This window comes from Choloepus didactylus, chromosome 4 (assembly GCF_015220235.1).
Source record: "Choloepus didactylus isolate mChoDid1 chromosome 4, mChoDid1.pri, whole genome shotgun sequence".
Lineage (NCBI taxonomy): Eukaryota > Metazoa > Chordata > Mammalia > Pilosa > Megalonychidae > Choloepus > Choloepus didactylus.
In genome coordinates, this window is record NC_051310.1 from 7,381,540 (window position 1) to 7,398,197 (window position 16,658).

The 16,658-nt window shown below is 42.9% G+C and overlaps 1 protein-coding gene across 3 annotated transcripts in view; it reads right to left on the reverse strand.

Annotated features, from left to right (window-relative positions):
* EML1 (EMAP like 1) overlaps nucleotides 1-16,658 on the reverse strand; it is a 225,621-nt gene that overhangs the window by 56,384 nt on the left and 152,579 nt on the right. For all 3 annotated transcript variants that reach the window (XM_037831901.1, XM_037831900.1, XM_037831902.1), the window contains exon 4: nucleotides 13,893-14,027. In XM_037831901.1, coding sequence (XP_037687829.1) covers nucleotides 13,893-14,027 — 135 coding nt within the window. The remainder of the gene's footprint in view (nucleotides 1-13,892; nucleotides 14,028-16,658) is intronic.

Sequence of the window (16,658 nt, forward strand, 5' to 3'; positions counted from 1 at the left end):
TAGGGCCACATACCACCTGCGTGGTGCCCTTGACTGGACTCCCTGCCTGTCTGCTCAGGGCCCAGAACCCAGCCCCAGGACCCGGATTCCCCGGAACACAGGGAGATCTGGTGCACTGACTGGCTTCCCAGCCGGTCTGGACTCCACCCACCAAACAGGAGAAGTTCAGGGAAGACCTACTCGAGAGCTCCACCCGCTGGTAGGTTAGGGAAACTGCACGCCCGCAAGCTGTACCTCAAGAGTGCCACCAACTGGGAGGGTTGGGAAACTGCATGCCAGCAAGCTGCAGCTTTACCAAATTATATATAAATGCTCAAATAATCCTGTATTTCCCAAAATAATCTTATCCAGAGAAGCAAATGTCCCAAAGCCAACAGAAAAGTACAAAGCGCTTGAAGAGTCTAGAAGATATGGACAAGCCAAATGAACAAATTAAAAAGTTAGAAGACACACAAGATTTGGAGCAATAAATTAAAGTACAAACAAATCTCCAAAACCATTTCAATGAGATGGCTAAAGACATAAAGGAAATCAAGAAGACTCTACAAGAGCATAAAGAAGAATTTGAAAGAATAAACAAAAAAATAGCAGAACTTATGGAAATAAAAGACACTGTGAATCAACTTAAAAATATATTAGAGACACATAATAGCAGATTTGAAGAGGCAGAAGAAAAGATAAGTGAACTTGAGGACAGATAATTGAATGTGAGCACACAAAAGAAAAAGTGAGAAAAATAAAAAAATTTGAAATGGATCTCAGAGAAATGATGGACAACAAGAAGCTAACAAATATAAGAATCATTGGTGTTCCAGAAGGAGAAGATAAGGGTAAAGGCCTAGGAAGTGTTTCAAGATACAGTTGGGGAAAACTTCCCAACCCTTCTAAATGACATAAATATGCAAATCAAAGAGACTTATCTGTGACACAAAGAGACTGAAAGTGAAAGAATGGAAAAAAATATTCTATACAAGCTGCAACCAAAAGAAAGCAGGGTAGCTATACTAACACTGGACAAAATAGACTTTAAATGCAAAGATGCCATAAGAGACAAAGAAGGGCACTATATATTAATAAAAGGGATAATTCACCAAGAAGAAATAACAATCATAAATGTTTATGCACCCAATCAAGGAGCTCAAAGGACATGAGACAAACACTGGCTAAACTGAAGGGAGCAATAGACACATCTACAATAATAGTGGGAGACTTCAACACATCACTCTCTTCTATAGATAGAACAACTACACAGAGGACCAAAAAGGAAACTGAGAACCTACACAGTATGATAAATGAATTAGACTTAACAGACATATATAGATCACTACATCCCAAAGTACAAGGATATACATTCTTTTCTAGTGCATTCTCCAGGAAAGATCATAGGCTAGAGAACAAAACAAGTCTTAATAAATTAAAAAAGACTGAAATTCTTCAAAGCACATTCTCTGACCATAATGGAATGCAACTAGAAATCAATAACCATCAAAGAACCAGATCTTTCACAAATATATGGTGGTTAAACAACACACTCCTAAACAACCAGTGGGTCAAAGAAGAAATTGCAAGAGAAACTGGTAAATATCTAGAGGCTAATGAAACCAAGAACACAACACATCAAAACCTGTGGGATGCAGTGAAGGCGGTGCTGAGAGGGAAATTTATAGCTCAAAATGCATATATCAAAAAGCAAGAAACAGCTAAAAGCACAGACCTAACTGAACAACTGAAGAGGCTACAGAATGATCAGCAAAGTAACCCTAAAGCAAGTAGAAGAAAAGAAATAACAAAGATTAAAGCAGAAATTAATGAGCTGGAGAACAACAACAACAAAAACAGAGAATAAATAAATCCAAAAGTTGGTTCTTTCAGAATATCAACAAGATTGACAGACCCTTAGCTAGATTGACAGTCAAAAAGAGACAAGACCCAAAAACACAGAATCAGAAATGAGAGGGGGATAATTACTATAGATCCTGAAAAAATATAAACAAATCGTAAGATGATACTATGAACAACTGTCTGCCAACAAACTAGACAATTCAGAGGAAATGGAAAATTTCCTAGAAACACATGGACAACCTAGACTGACCCAGTAAGAAATAGAAGGCCTCAAAAAAACCAATCACAAGCAAAGAGAGCCAATCAGTCATCAAAAATCTACCTACAAATAAAAGCCCAGACCAGATGGATTCACAGGGGAATTTTACCGAACTTTCCAAAAAGAATTGACACCATTCCTGGTCAAACTCTTTCAAAAAATTGAAGAAAAAGGAATACTACCTAACTCATGTTATGAAGTCAAAACCAGATAAAGATACCACAAAAAGGGAAGACTATAGGCCAATCTCCCTAATGAATATAGTTGCAAAAATCCTAAACAAAATACTTGCAAATCGAATCCAAAGGCATATTAAAAGAATTATACACCATGACGAAATGGGGTTCATTCCTGGTATGCAAGGGTGGTTCAACATAAGAAAATCAATTAATGTAATTCAACACATTAACATATTGAAAAGGAAAAATCAAATGATCATCTCAACAGACGCTGCAAAAGCATTTGACAAAAGTCAACATCCCTTTATGATAAAAACACTCCAAAAGGTAGGAACTGAGGGAACCTTCCTCAATATGATAAAGGGCATATATGAAAATCCCACAGCCAGCATAGTACTCAATGTTGAGAGGCTGGAAGCGGCCCCACTAAGATCAGGAATGAGACAAGGATGCCCACTGTCACCTCTATTATTCAACATTGTGCTAGAAGTGTTAGCAAGAGCAATGCGCCAAGACAAAGATATAAAAGGTATCCAAGTCAGAAAGGAAGAAGTAAAATGTCATTGTTTGCAGATGATATGATCATATCTTTGGAAAATCCTAAGAATTCAATGACAAACCTACTCGAGCTAATAAAAAAATTCAGCAGAGTGGCAGGATGTAATATTAATACACGTAAGTCAGTAATGTTCCTATATACTAGTAATGACCAAACTGAAGAGGCAACAAAAAAAATTCCATTCACAATAGCAACTAAAGAAATCAAGTATCTAGAAATAAACCTAACCAAGGATATAAAAGACCTCTACACAGAAAATTACAAACCTTTACTAAAAGAAATAAAAAAGACCTAAATAGGTAGAAAAATATTCCCTGCTCATGGATAGGAAGACTACCCACTATTAAGATGTTAATTCTACCCAAACTGATCTACAGATTCAATGCAATTCCAATCAAAATTCCAACCTACTTTGCAGACTTGGAAAAGTTAGTTATCAAATTTATTTGGAAGGGAAAGGGAACTCGAATTGCCAAAAACATCCTAAAAAAGAAGAAAGTGGGAGGACTTAAGCTTCCAGACTTTGAAGCGTAATATAAAGCTACAGTGGTCAAAACAGCATGGTACTGGCATAAAGATAACATACTGAACAATGGAATCAAATTGAGAGTTCAGAAATAGACCCTCAGATACAGTCAACTGATTTTTGATAAAGCCCCTGTTCTAGTTTGCTAATGCTGCCAGAATGTAAAACACCAAAGATGGATTGGCTTTTATAAAAGGGGGTTTATTTGGTTACACAGTTACAGTCTTAAGTCCATAAAATGTCCAAGGTAACACATCAACAATCGGGTACCTTCACTGGAGGATGGCCAATGGCATCCGGAAAACCTCTGGTTTCAAAATGGCTTTCTCCCAGGACGTTTCTCTCTAGGCTGCAGCTCCTCTTCAAAATGTCACTCTCAGTTGCTCTTGGGGCATTTGTCCTCTCTTACCTTCTCCAGAACAAGAGTCTGCTTTCAGCAGCCGTCTTCAAACTGTCTCTCATCTGCAGCTCCTCTGTCAGCTCCTGGGCATTCTTCAAAGTGTCCCTCTTGGCTATAGCAAGCTCGCTCCTTCTGTCTGATCTTATATAGTGCTCCAGTAATTTAATTCAGACCCACCCTGAATGGGTGGAGCAAGACCTCCATGGAAACTATCCAATCAAAGTCATCACCCACAGTTGGGTGGGGCACATCTCCAAGGAAACACTCAAAGAATTACAATCTAATCAGGACTGATATATTTGCCCACACAAGATTACATCAAAGATAATGGTGTTTTGGGGGACATAATATTTTCAAATTGGCACAGCCCCCAAACCTAATAAACTAGGACAGAACAGTCTCTTCAACAAATGGGGCTGGGAACTGGATATCCATAACCAAAAGAATGAAAGAGGACCCCTACCTTACACCCTACACAAAAATTAACTCAAAGTGGATAAAAAACCTCAATATAAGAGACAGCACAATAAAACTCTTAGAAGATAATATAGTAAAACATCTTCAGGACCTAGTAATAGGAGGTAGCTTCTTAGACCTTACACCCAAAGCACAAGCTACAAAAGAAAAAATAGATAAATGGGAACTCAAAATCAAAAGCTTCTGTGCCTCAAAAAGCTTTGTCTAAAAGGTGAAGAGGCAGCCAACTCAATGGGAGAAAATATTTGGAAACCATATATCTGATAAGAGGCTGATATCCTGCACATATAAAGAAATCCTACAACTGGGGCCGTGAACATCCTCGCCGCTCTGGGGCAGTGCTTACCACGCAGCCCCCCCAATAATGTGCGCCACACTGCTCGTTTAAAAACCTCCAGCGCCCGTTCCTCTGCAGTGGGATACTGAGGAACCTATATGGGTGGAGCAGTGGCCCCTTCCCACGCATTTCTCATAAAAAAGAGGCTGCAAACCAACCAGGCCAAATACTGCATTGAGAACACCCTCTGGCATAGGTCCCAACCAAGTCATTAACCCCCTTTTTCCACAGCTCACCAGCCGCACCTCAGCTGCAAACAATGCATCGCCAACCCCCCACCACCACCCCACCTCCTCTACCCCCTCTCGCTACTCCTCTCGCTTCCTCTCCTCCTCGGCCTTATCCAAGCGGCCTTCACCTCAGTGATTCCTCCACCCCAATCTACTACCTCCTCTTGTTGGCTTTGCCTCTCCACCTCTTCCTCACTGTATGAGCCCGTCGCCTCCAACCTCTCCTTTTCAGAAAATGCAGAAGACAACCCCTCGGAATGCAATTGGAATACCTCTGCCGTCCCCCTAACCTTTCATTCAGTCTCCTTTACAGGAAAGTGCATCCGCCCTCGCTCAAGTAAACTCTCCAACCTCACAGCTTGTGCCACTACTCATCTCCCAGCAGTCCCGCAAATTCTTATTCTCACAACTCCTCCCAATGGCTCTGCTCCTCTACAGGGCTTACCCCCTGCCTTAACGTGCAAACCTCATACAACTAATGAAACTTGCCTCCTAATTGTCCTTATCCCTAGGGTCCTATACCACAGCGAGAAGACTTCTTCCTCCGCCTGGAAAACAACTGCAGCTTCTGCCCCACTGCAAAAGCGAGAGCCCATCACCATCCTCACGATTGCCTCCCTCCTAGGTCTTGCAGGCGCTGGCACCGGGAATCGCTGCATTAGCCAGTCAAGACTCCGCGCTAACTCACCTCCGGCGGCTGTTGACGAGGACATTCATCACCTACAAGACGCTATTTCCCTCTTAAAAATTCTGTCAATTCCCTCTCTGAGGTAGTGCTCCAAAAACCGCCGAGGTCTCGACCTTCTCCTCCTCAAAAGAAGGAGGCCTCTGCGCCGCCCTAGGAGAAGAGTGCTGTGTATATGCCAATTCCACAGGTCTCGCCGAGGACAGCCTAAAAAAGGTCCGAGAGGGACTGGAACAACGCAAAAGAGACCGTGAAGCCACCAGCTATTGGTCCCACATCTTTACCCCCCTCCTCCCATACCGCCTCCCGCTCCGCGGCCCCCGACTAATGATTATTCTAGCTCTCACCGTAGGACCCTGCATTATCCGCAGAATTGTCCAGCGTGTAAGGAAACAAACGGATGCTATTTTTTCCTCGTTCGTGCAAGTCCAGTACCAGCGACTCGCCACCCTCTGACGCTCCCTACTCCGAGATGACAACCAACCCTCCGCGACCTCACCGCGCCACCGGTCAACCCGACCGACCGCGAGGCCCTTCTCGATCGCCTGAACATCGCACCAACCTCGAGCTCAGCTTCTCTGAACCTCCAACTTTAAACCCCCACCCTCGTCCATCCCGCAAGCAGCAAGGCCCTGTCGAGCGCCCGGGCGCCACCACCACGCCGAGCTCCAGCCTCGCTGAGCCACCCGTCAACCCCTTTTCCCCTCCCCGACCTCCCCCTTCCCTCATCCTTAGCGGACCTCTCCGGTAAGCTTCTTCCTTTAATTAGAAAAGAAGGGGGAAATGCGGGACACTGATTACGTGCTTCTACTTGGCGGGCCTGGGCTGGGGGACCAGATCCACCCCTGGGGAGGGTAGTGGGTACGGGTGACAGCGCCCTCCACAGCCCCCCGGGCCTGGGAAAGTGAGGCCGGAGGCAGGCCCCATTTCCTCACCCAAATTACCAATGTTAGGGGAGGCTTGCCGGAGGGAACCGCCTTTTCCCTACCCCCTTATCTTGCCCGGACACTCCCCGTTGCCAGCGCAACTCCCATCACCACCGGTGCGCATACATTGTTGCCGGACACTGTTACGGGAGCAACTTTCGCCCCTTTTCAATCAACCTCCGCGCTCTCTCAGAACCAATCCAAGCCTTTAACCCTACAGCTACCCCGCCCTCCTAAACCGCCCGATATAAGCTTGTACTCTCCCCTAATAAACTCTCTCTCTTGGTTTCTTCACCTAAAAGAACCTGTCCCGCCTGTTCCTTTCTCGCCGCCCTCCATACTTGCACGCCTCCCGCCGGGGACCTGGCCAAGTCCCCCGCCTCGCCCTCGCCTCCGGGAAAGAGCCCCCGCCGCCGGTACCCTCGGAGCAATCCTGAGAGCCTAGGATTTAGCAACCGGCCGCCACCCTCCCCCAGACGAGTCAACTGCGACCGCAGTAAGTGGATAAACAAAATGTGTTATATACATACGATGGACTACTATGCAGCAGTAAGAAGGAACAAGGTCTTGAAACATATGGCAATATGGACGAAACTTTAAGATATAATGCTGAGTAAAGTAAGTCAGAAACAAAAGGAAAGATATTGTATGTTACCACTTCTATGAACTCCCTGAACAATGAAAAATCAATATTTTATAATGTAGATTATTGGGGACCTAGTGATAGACAGGAGCTAGTGAGGGGGGAATGATAATCTGATATGTTCAGATACGTTAACGATGGTGAATTCAAAGGTATGGGAATGGATAGGGGTGATGATTGTTTGTTAATGGGATTATAAGTGTCAGAGCTGTATTGAAGGTGAACAGGATAGAAAGGGGTTGTTTAAAGGCATGTTTCCTACAGATCAGCACCACAAATACACATAGGTGCTTGTATGATATACTTGCAAGATATGACACTAGCATTGAGTTGAAAACAGAAGGGTATAAGGGGAAAATCTACCTATTGCATACTAGGAACTAAAATTAATAAGATTACCATACTAGTACCCCACAAATACTAGGGATGATAAGAGCTATGAGGTGTTTTGGGTCATGAGAACTGTTTAAAATGAAGAGTGATGAGGATGGTACAACTAAGTGAGGATGATGTGAGATGTGGATGGATTTTCACGTATATAACAAATGCCATGTGAACTCAGGAACCCCCTACTTTATAAGTCAAGCCCTCGATCTTGAGGCTTGCTTGGGTGAAACTTATGGTTGTAAAGGGGAAGCCAAACCCACCTATAATTATGCCTAGGAGTCACCTCCAGAGAACCTCTTTTGTTGCTCAAACGTGGATGTTCTCTCTCTAAGCCTAACTCTGTAAATAAATCCATCACCCTCCCGCTGACGTGGGACAGGACTCCCCAGATGAATAAGGCTTCCTGGCAATATGGGACACGGATTCTGGGAATGAGCCTGACCCTGGCTTCAAGGGATTGAGAATGTGTTTTTGACCAAAAGGGGGAAAAGAAAGGCAACAAAATAAGGTTTCAGTGGCTAAGAGAACTCAAATAGAGTTAAGAGGCTGTCCTGGAGGTTACTGCTGTGCAAGCTTCACCTAGATAAGCCAAATGACCACAATATGATAAGCCTAAGTTAACAGTAGTCCCCCAAACCTTAAAGAATATTCGGATCTCTATCTAAGACTCTATAAAATTTTCACTCACCAAGTTTATTCTTCAGAAACATAAATCCTCCATAGAACTCCTATGACAGCTAAGTCCCCAAACCCAGAGGCAATATCCTCTTCAAGAACATCAACCAGATGTGCCCTTTTCTCATAAAGTCTACACCCCTTTTCAACATGAACAAGTTGACATCACTGCCTAGACATCCCTGAAGATCAGGAAAGTGATTAAACTAGAGGAAGGGGTAACAGGCAAGATAGAGTTTAACAAAGGATTATGAATACTGAATCTCTATATAATTTTCTTTTTCTTAGTTCCTAGGGTATTAGAGTAGCTAGAAGGAAATATTGAAATGGTGGAACTGTAATCTATAGCATCCTTTGAAATCTGTTTTATAGCTGTAATTTGAAAACTATCACCTTTTGGTATGTATATATTTCACAATAAGGAAATAACTGAAACTATGGTACTATAACTCATAACAACTTCGCAAAGTTCCTATATAACTACTTTTTAAATCATACTTTGAAAGATATCATCTTTTTGTATATGTTATATTTCACAATAAGGAAATAACTGAAACTGTGTGTTTGGTTTGCTAATGCTGCCATTGTGCAAAATACCAGAAATGGATTGGCTTTTATAAAGGGGGTTTATTTGGTTACAAAGTTGTAGTCCTAAGGCCATAAAAGTGTCCAAGCAGAGGCATCAACAATAGGGAACCTTCACTGAAGGATGGCTGATGGCGTCTGGAAAACCTGTTAGCTGGGAAGACATGTGGCTGGCGTCTGCTGATCCCAGGTTGTGTTCCAGCTCCCCTTTCAGCTCCTGTGTGTTCTTGGTTCTTTCTCCCAGGACATTTCTCTAAGCACCAGGGGGTCCTGTCTTAGCATGTCCCGGGGCAAACTCTGGACTTCATCTCTTGGCTTAGCATCTCCAAATGTCTTTCTGTCTGCATCTCCACGTCTCCAAGCATCAGCATCAACCAGCTTTCAACAGCCATCTTCAAAATGTCTCTCTCAGCTGCTCTCCAAAATGTCACTCTCAGCTGGCTGCTCTCCTTCTTTCCGTGAATCTTTTATAGGACTTCAGTGATTTAATCAAGACCCACCCTGAATAGGCGGGACAAAACCTCCATGGAAATAATCTAATCAAAAGTCTCGTCCACAGTTAATAGGGTCATATCTCCATGGAAACACTCAATCAGTAGTTTCCAACCCAACTGATACTAATGCCTGCCCCCACAAGATTACACAAAAGAATATGGCGTTTTGGGGGACATAATACATCCAAACCATCACACTGTGGAACTGTAACCCATAATATTCTTTGAAATTTGCTAACTACTTGTTAAATTGCATTTGGAAAGTTATCACTTTTACGTATATATGTTATACTCCATCATAAAAAAAAAATGATTAAAAGAAAAAGAGTGCATTATGGAACACTGCACCGTCCTGCTATTCCCACTCCAATTTCTTGTTCTACCAACTGGGTGTCCCCTTGCAGCCAAAATGACCCCTGCTGACGGCGAATTCATGCCCTTCTCCTACAAGGCTCACCCACACTGGAGCGCCCTTCCCTCACTGACCCCACGTCCTTGCCCCATCTCTTTGGGGCCAGGTATCACTGTCACCTCGCAACGGGTCTCTGGGACATCGGGGATACTTCCCAGGGAAGTGACCTGAGCAGGCAGCCCAGGCTGGGTTAAATTAGAAGAGAATTCTCCAGGTTGATTCTAGGAAGTCTACACCCTGCAGTGCAAAATCCTGACATCTTCCCCTGCTTGCAACCTGACGGAACCCTTCATGCATCGCATTCTGAAAAAAAAAAGAGCATATTTACTGAAACAAAGAAGTACTTATACAGCAAATGAAATAATGGATTACTAAACACATGCAGAAGATTATCATTTATGTCAAAACTATACATTACACATACCACTACCTAAAAATGAAGCTTAGGAGGAAATGTAACAACATGTTAGCTGTGAGTTCTTTGAGTGGTGAGATTATAAGTGGTTTTTGTTTTCTCTCTTTTTCACATCTGGATTTTCTAAAATACCTGTTACTTATGTAATAAACAAATTACATTTAAAAAGGAAAAATAAATCTTTCTGGGGAAACTACGAGATGTGGTTGGAAAGGTGTGGAAATCGGGGTACGAGAGAGGACGAGGCGGCAGTCGGCGCGGCAGCCATGGGCCCAAGGCGGAGGCTGCAGATTCAGATTCCATCACTAATGAAGCTGAAGTCAAAGAAAAGCAAATTTTTCTTGACATCTGGGTGTCGTTCCAAAGACTCTCAGCGAAGGCTATGGCTTTAGGAGGGAGGGAGCTCCAGTCCAGCCCCGTGGTTCTCCGCCTGCACGTCTCAGCGGAGTGGTAAAGCAGCCCCGCACAGCATCTAAAGCAAGCCTTTTCAGACTGCCGGCATCTTCATCCTCTTGACGTCTCTTATTTTTCATATTTTTGACTCCAAAGATGGGCAATTTATATATGTTACAGGAATTTTTCCAGCAGATGGCTGAAACATTTCTTGTTCTAACAAAATCAACACATTACAATAATTTCCAGATGGAAACAAAGTGTCTTGATTGTAAAGCTGATAAATCTCATTCTCCTCAGGATTAAAGGGGGGGAATAGTTCGATAATTGAAAAACTTTATCAATCTAGCAACCTCTAATATAACCTATGCTACTAAATAAGTAACCTTTTTATGACTGATATAAAATACATTGTTTTTAATTTAAAAAAATCCCTACTGGATTAGAATACTGGCTACATTTAATAATACATGTCTTTCATCAGAATGTTATTTAAAATAGCAAATACTTCATTATAACATGGATCACCATACAATTATTCATATTTATTTACCATCAATAATACCTAAAGTAAATATTACATTGCCATATATGCTTTTGTTTTTATGGAAGTTTTGTCAGTGCAAAGATTAAATGTTTTTAAAATGCTGTGGCTTGTCATAAGCAAAGTATTTTAAAATGTTAAATATTTTAAGATAAGGGTCTAAAATGTTGCAAGAAAGACTGTCAAATCTAGTGACCATGTCTAAAGAAAATGAGATCCTGGAGCAAGAAGACTGAAACTATCATGAAGTATACAATTGTTATGAAAGCAAAATATAATTATTTTATAAGGAATTATTATATCTTTGAAAATGTGAATTTTTAGGACCTGAAAATTGTTATTTTATGTCCAAAAACAAGACTCATACAAGTTATACAGATGCCTTCATGTTTGCTGTAATTGTCATTATTGAGAAATACGTACATGTCTATGTGAAATTGGTATTCTTAAGTCAGAGGCATCTTTTTCTAATTTTCAGGAAAGTGCCATATGTGCTGATTACAGTGTTATGAGGAGTTGTGAGCTTTAGAGCAAATGATCTGCAATTAATAAAAGTAAAAGCACTGCCATGTGCGAATGATTGGCTTCTTTTAGAAATCAGGATAGATTCAAAATTTTCCTGTAACAATATCACTCTCACTCGTCTATATTTTAATGCACTCTCCTGAGTGCAGGTGAAGGGAACTGTAAGGCCCGTAGGCAGGGAATTATATGGAACCTGTTTTCATATGGATACCAGCCAACTACTCCTGTATCCTTAACTGTGAAACCCACAAGGATTTATGATACTTTATTTCCCCCCAACCACTTTTGATTTTGTCAAAATCCAGTCTGCACTCAAAAGGCCCTGTCACTTCTGTGAATACAATTTAACATGTGTCAGACCAGAAAAAAGATTAATAACTTCCGATGTCATCTAATACCCTCATCTTAAAAATGAGGAAAATAAAATTTAGGACTTTGGAAAGCCTCATAAATTATTTTCTTCATCTCTCTGTAGGTCTCTTTTAAACTAACTTCCACGATGACCATTTACTGAGTGCCAAGCACTCTGCCAGGTGTTTTCCCCCAACTTAGCTCATTTAAATCTTTTAAGAGTCAAAGAAATTAGGTACAAACCCCCAAATTTACAGAAGAAAAAAAAATTGAGGCTCCAGGAAGTTAAGTGGTAGACCTGGTTTACAAATCCAGAGCTCTCCTTTACTCCAGAGCTGTGCCCTTTCCATTATGTCTTACTGCTATGATAACCAGGCAAGAAAAATCTTTTGAAAAAATGAGACAGCATATTGGAACAATGAACACACATACTGTCTTGAGACCACTGAATGCCATAAGGTTTAAAAAAGGAGCTCCCTAGGCACCACCTCTATACCTTCCTTGGCGCTCAGCGAGTCCCTGGGGCCTGGCGTTTGTCAGTAGGACTCCAGCTCTTCCTGGTGCTGGGTGGGATGGAGCCCAAGAGTGGGACTGCTCATGAGGAAATAGGGAGGGGTCAGGCCACTACCCACCTCCACCTCTACTATGTTTTAGCTTTCTCCACTTTCTGTCTGAGCTACTTCTGCTACTTCTCCTCGGGACTGCTAAAGGCATCCATCAGGATCACTGATGACCTAACAGAAGACAGCAACATTCTCTCTCAAACTCTTCGGGTGCATGCAACTCAACCGGTTCGGGGCTAGGCTGGCCTCAACCATTCCTGGGTTCTAATGAATAAAGAATTTATTTTTAAATGAATGCATTTAGTTGCTTGAATTATTTTTAGAAAATGATTAGTAAATTTTCCCAGTCCCTCACTTTCAAATCAAAATCTCCTACTGCGGCTTTTTACAAAAAATCCCTTTGTAAATATGCTTTACAGAAATATTTAACCTGTGCATTTACAAAAGCCAAAGGATTTAAAAGATAAAACAGATCTGGAGTTTGTACATGCAGTTTCTTTTTGGAAATGCTTAATAAAAATCAGATGTGCAAAGAAGGAGCCAAGTCTGTAAGAACTGCCAAGATGGAGATGTTTCAGGTCAACTTCCAAATCTTGCTTTGAATCAAAGAAGCCTAAGGCCATGCTGCCTCTCTCAGTAACTCACATTCTGTTGCCATTCCAACTATTTTAGTCTTATTTCCAAGGTATTATCATCCAATTAGCATAATTTTCTGATAAGAAGTACTAACAGTCAAAATGAGAAGACAGAACCCTGCATGAATGGTTTTTGAAACTGTTAGTTGACTCTGGACTTGATCTACTATGGATTTGAGAAAAGCCTGTTTCTTCTCTATAAAAGATATCTTTTTAAAATAAACTGAAAAAGAGCTTAAGCTTCCTTTAGAGGACTGCCTTGCAGTGGATTTACAAACTTGGAATTTTTACAGCCTGTGGGTCGGAGACAATTGCTTTATGACTCAGCCTTCTCCTTACATGAGCATTTGAAAACAAGAACATGTTTAGCCAATGAAGCTGAAATCCCTTCCCAAGCCTTGCAAAAGAGAGAATAAAATTAAAGTACAGTGCTTAAAAAGAGAGAATAAAGGTCAGTGTTAAGGAAGCTATACACTCCATTAAAACACTCCATTATAATCAATTTTATAAAGCAGGAACTAGAAATTCAAGGTGCTCCAAGTGAAATGCAGACGGCTTGCCAAGTTCCATTTATTCGGTACTAAGCAAATACCCGGGAACTCGCTGGGTCTGCCTAAGAAACCTGGGTGTCCGGGTTAATTCCTCTAACTGGACGATGACGCTTACAACTAGCAGCTGCCCCCACATGGCTGTTGGCTTCGAGTCCACAATATTCTCCCCAGAAGGCCTGAGGCTCCAACAAAACCTTCTAGTTCGTTTCCTTACTAGGGGATCTTCTGATCCATGGAGGCGGGTGGGGACAACAGGTATTAAAATATGTGAAGAGCAGGAACCCCGAGATGCCCCTTACCTTTCACTGTTCTTCTTGCCACTAGAAGAACTGCTGGTGGACCCGGTTCGATTCCGGTTTCCTTTGGAATCCCCATAGCTTTCCCTTCGCCCACCAGGAGAGACGCGTTCAGAGGAGCTGGTCCTTTTGATGGTACTAGAAGTGGGATGCAAATGACCATGAAATCCTTAAATATCACGATTTTATTTTATTGCTGAGTGTAAAAATATATACAAAGTGCATGATATTTCCAGGTGGCTATTTAAAAGCTAGATGGGTTCTAGAATCCTGATCATAGAGACTGAAACTCTTTTCACAGCGCCCCTGGAATCAGCGCCTCTTGTCCCGGCTGTCGTAACTGTGGCTACTGGCAGAGTTCAAAGCCACGGGGAAAATGGAAACATGAGATCCCCAACAACACCGTGTGAGGGCACTTGAGGGGCTTGAAGGGAAGTAATACTGCCCCCGAGCCCACTTCACTCGAGAGCAGCGCTCAGCAAGGGGGCATTTAGCAGTGTCTGGAGGCGTTTGTGGTTGTCACAACTGGTGGGGGCCTGGGGGGCTACTAATAGGATCTGGGATCTGGTGGAGGCCAGGGTTGGCTAAACATCACGTGATGCTCAGGACAGCTCCCCACAACAGAGAATGACCCAGCCCCAAATGTCAACAGTGCTGAAGAACCCTGGTGTAAATGTTCAGGTGGCCACAGAAAACCACATGCAATGAAATAAATATTCCACCATATGCAAAATGCCTCTGTTTGGCAGGGGCTTAACTTCTGTGCACCTGAGAGCAGAGCAGCTGGCAGCCCGGGAAGGGTGGGTGGGGAAGGCTGCCTGAAGTCTGTGGTTTCTGGGAAGGAGAGAATGAATGGCTTGAGAGTGTCGTATCTGCACAGTAGGGACACTTGCTCTGGGAAGAGGGGTACCCCACCCAGTAATTTACAAGCTCGAGGGGTAAGCCTGAGCCAGGATGGGTGAAGATCGATCGCTCCCGCCCAGAGCACCTGTCTTGTAGGAATCCCTGTCCATTTTTTTTATTTTCACCCTTAGGTCCTAAGTTTCTTCATGTATCAACTTTGTATTCTTGGCAAAGTCTTACATAGAAGCTTGAAACGTTTGTTAAATTAAAGAATGAAATAAACAGACGAATGAAAAAATGGAAATATCACACTCTAACTCTGTTGCAGGAAAAGACGAGAGTTTGCTTTAATGTAGTAGCTGCACAGTAGGAGAAACACAAGGAGGTGCCACTGCAGATGGGGCACCATGGTGGAGCTGGGGTTACGGGAAGAGGGTGGGCTTGGGTGAGTCTGCTGCAGATCCCCGGAGTGGGAGGTGCTGGTGAGACTCGCAGCGGGCTGGGGAAAACACAAGTCTGCAACTTACGCGATGGCTTGGGACAGGGACTGTCCATCTGGTGGCTGCTGCACAGGCCCCTGAGCCCCTGATGTGAACGCAATGACCAAGCGAGGAGATGAGGAAGGACAGGAGGGAATGAGAAGAGCCTCCAGGAAATAAAAATTTAACAGAGTGGGTAGAGGAAAGGAAACTGCCACAGGAGTCACCCGAGAACCAGGAGAGGGCAGGGAGCAGGTAGGGGACAAACGGCAGGAACCCAGAATGGCCACCTCCTGGGTCGCTGCAGGGAGGGGAAGGGGAAAGGGGGTGCAGAGCAGATGCCTCCTGATGCAGCAATTAGGGGCTTCAGTGTGCTCAGCTCCAGGGGAGGGAGGGAGGTGGAACACAATTCCAATGAGAGGGAGGGGACCGCTGGTAGATGCGTTTCAATGTCCTCATCTGCAAAGAGGGAGGACTAGCTCTTCTCTCCTAAGTAACTGATACAGGGCATGGGGAAGGCTGGCACATGGGAGGCCTCCTGCCCGTCTCTTGCCACCACCACTTCTTAGAAGCCACTGCTCCCTCTTCCTTTTTGTTCTCTTTTTCCTCTTCAGTCTATTCCTTCTGTCAGCCCAAATTTAGTTCTTTTCCCCTTTATAATTCCTAACCGTTCAATTAACAATCCCTTCAGTTAATAGTTTTTAAGAACTGCATGGTATACACGTTTACTGCGATAAGAAGTTAAAACAAACACATACTGCGCGGTGGGTCAGCTTTTGAAAAATCACCTCACTCTATTACTGCTTATAGCCACATTCTCTGAGGGAGCAAACTCAAACAAAATGGCCATAACAATAATAATTTTATTTTAATACACTTTCTGCATAGTCTTTTTTGGCAACTGAGGAAGCTCTGAACGTACAGTATCAAAATCTTACCATTGGAATCAGCATGGGCATGCTTTAAGGTCAAAATGTGAATTTTCAGAGTGCTCAATCTGGGGACAAGGAAATTATAGAACTTAAGAGGGCATTACATTTCTGAGATTTGGGATTGAAATCTATTTGTGTTTAAAGTTCAAGATCTTCCAATGATGTAAAACCCCAAGTTAATTCAACTTACGGAATTGTGCTCTGCCAAAGATCTAGGACAAAGCTCTGAAGCAAGGAGCCCTGACCTGGCTAGAGACTGGGGAGGGGCAGGAGAAGGCAACCCAGAGCACCTCCTCCCCTGGGGTCCTCGTTCACGGCGACTTTAGGAACTGCATAAGCACCCTTGAAGTGTTGACACATCACGAGTATTAATCAATTCTAACAAACAGTAACCAACTTTCTAATGATGAAGACTCAGTGTGGTGGACGAAATGTTAACTGGGATGTCAGTGATGGAAATGGGAGCAGCAGTAGCAATTGTTACTATATTGGAGTACTTCACATTTTACAGATAT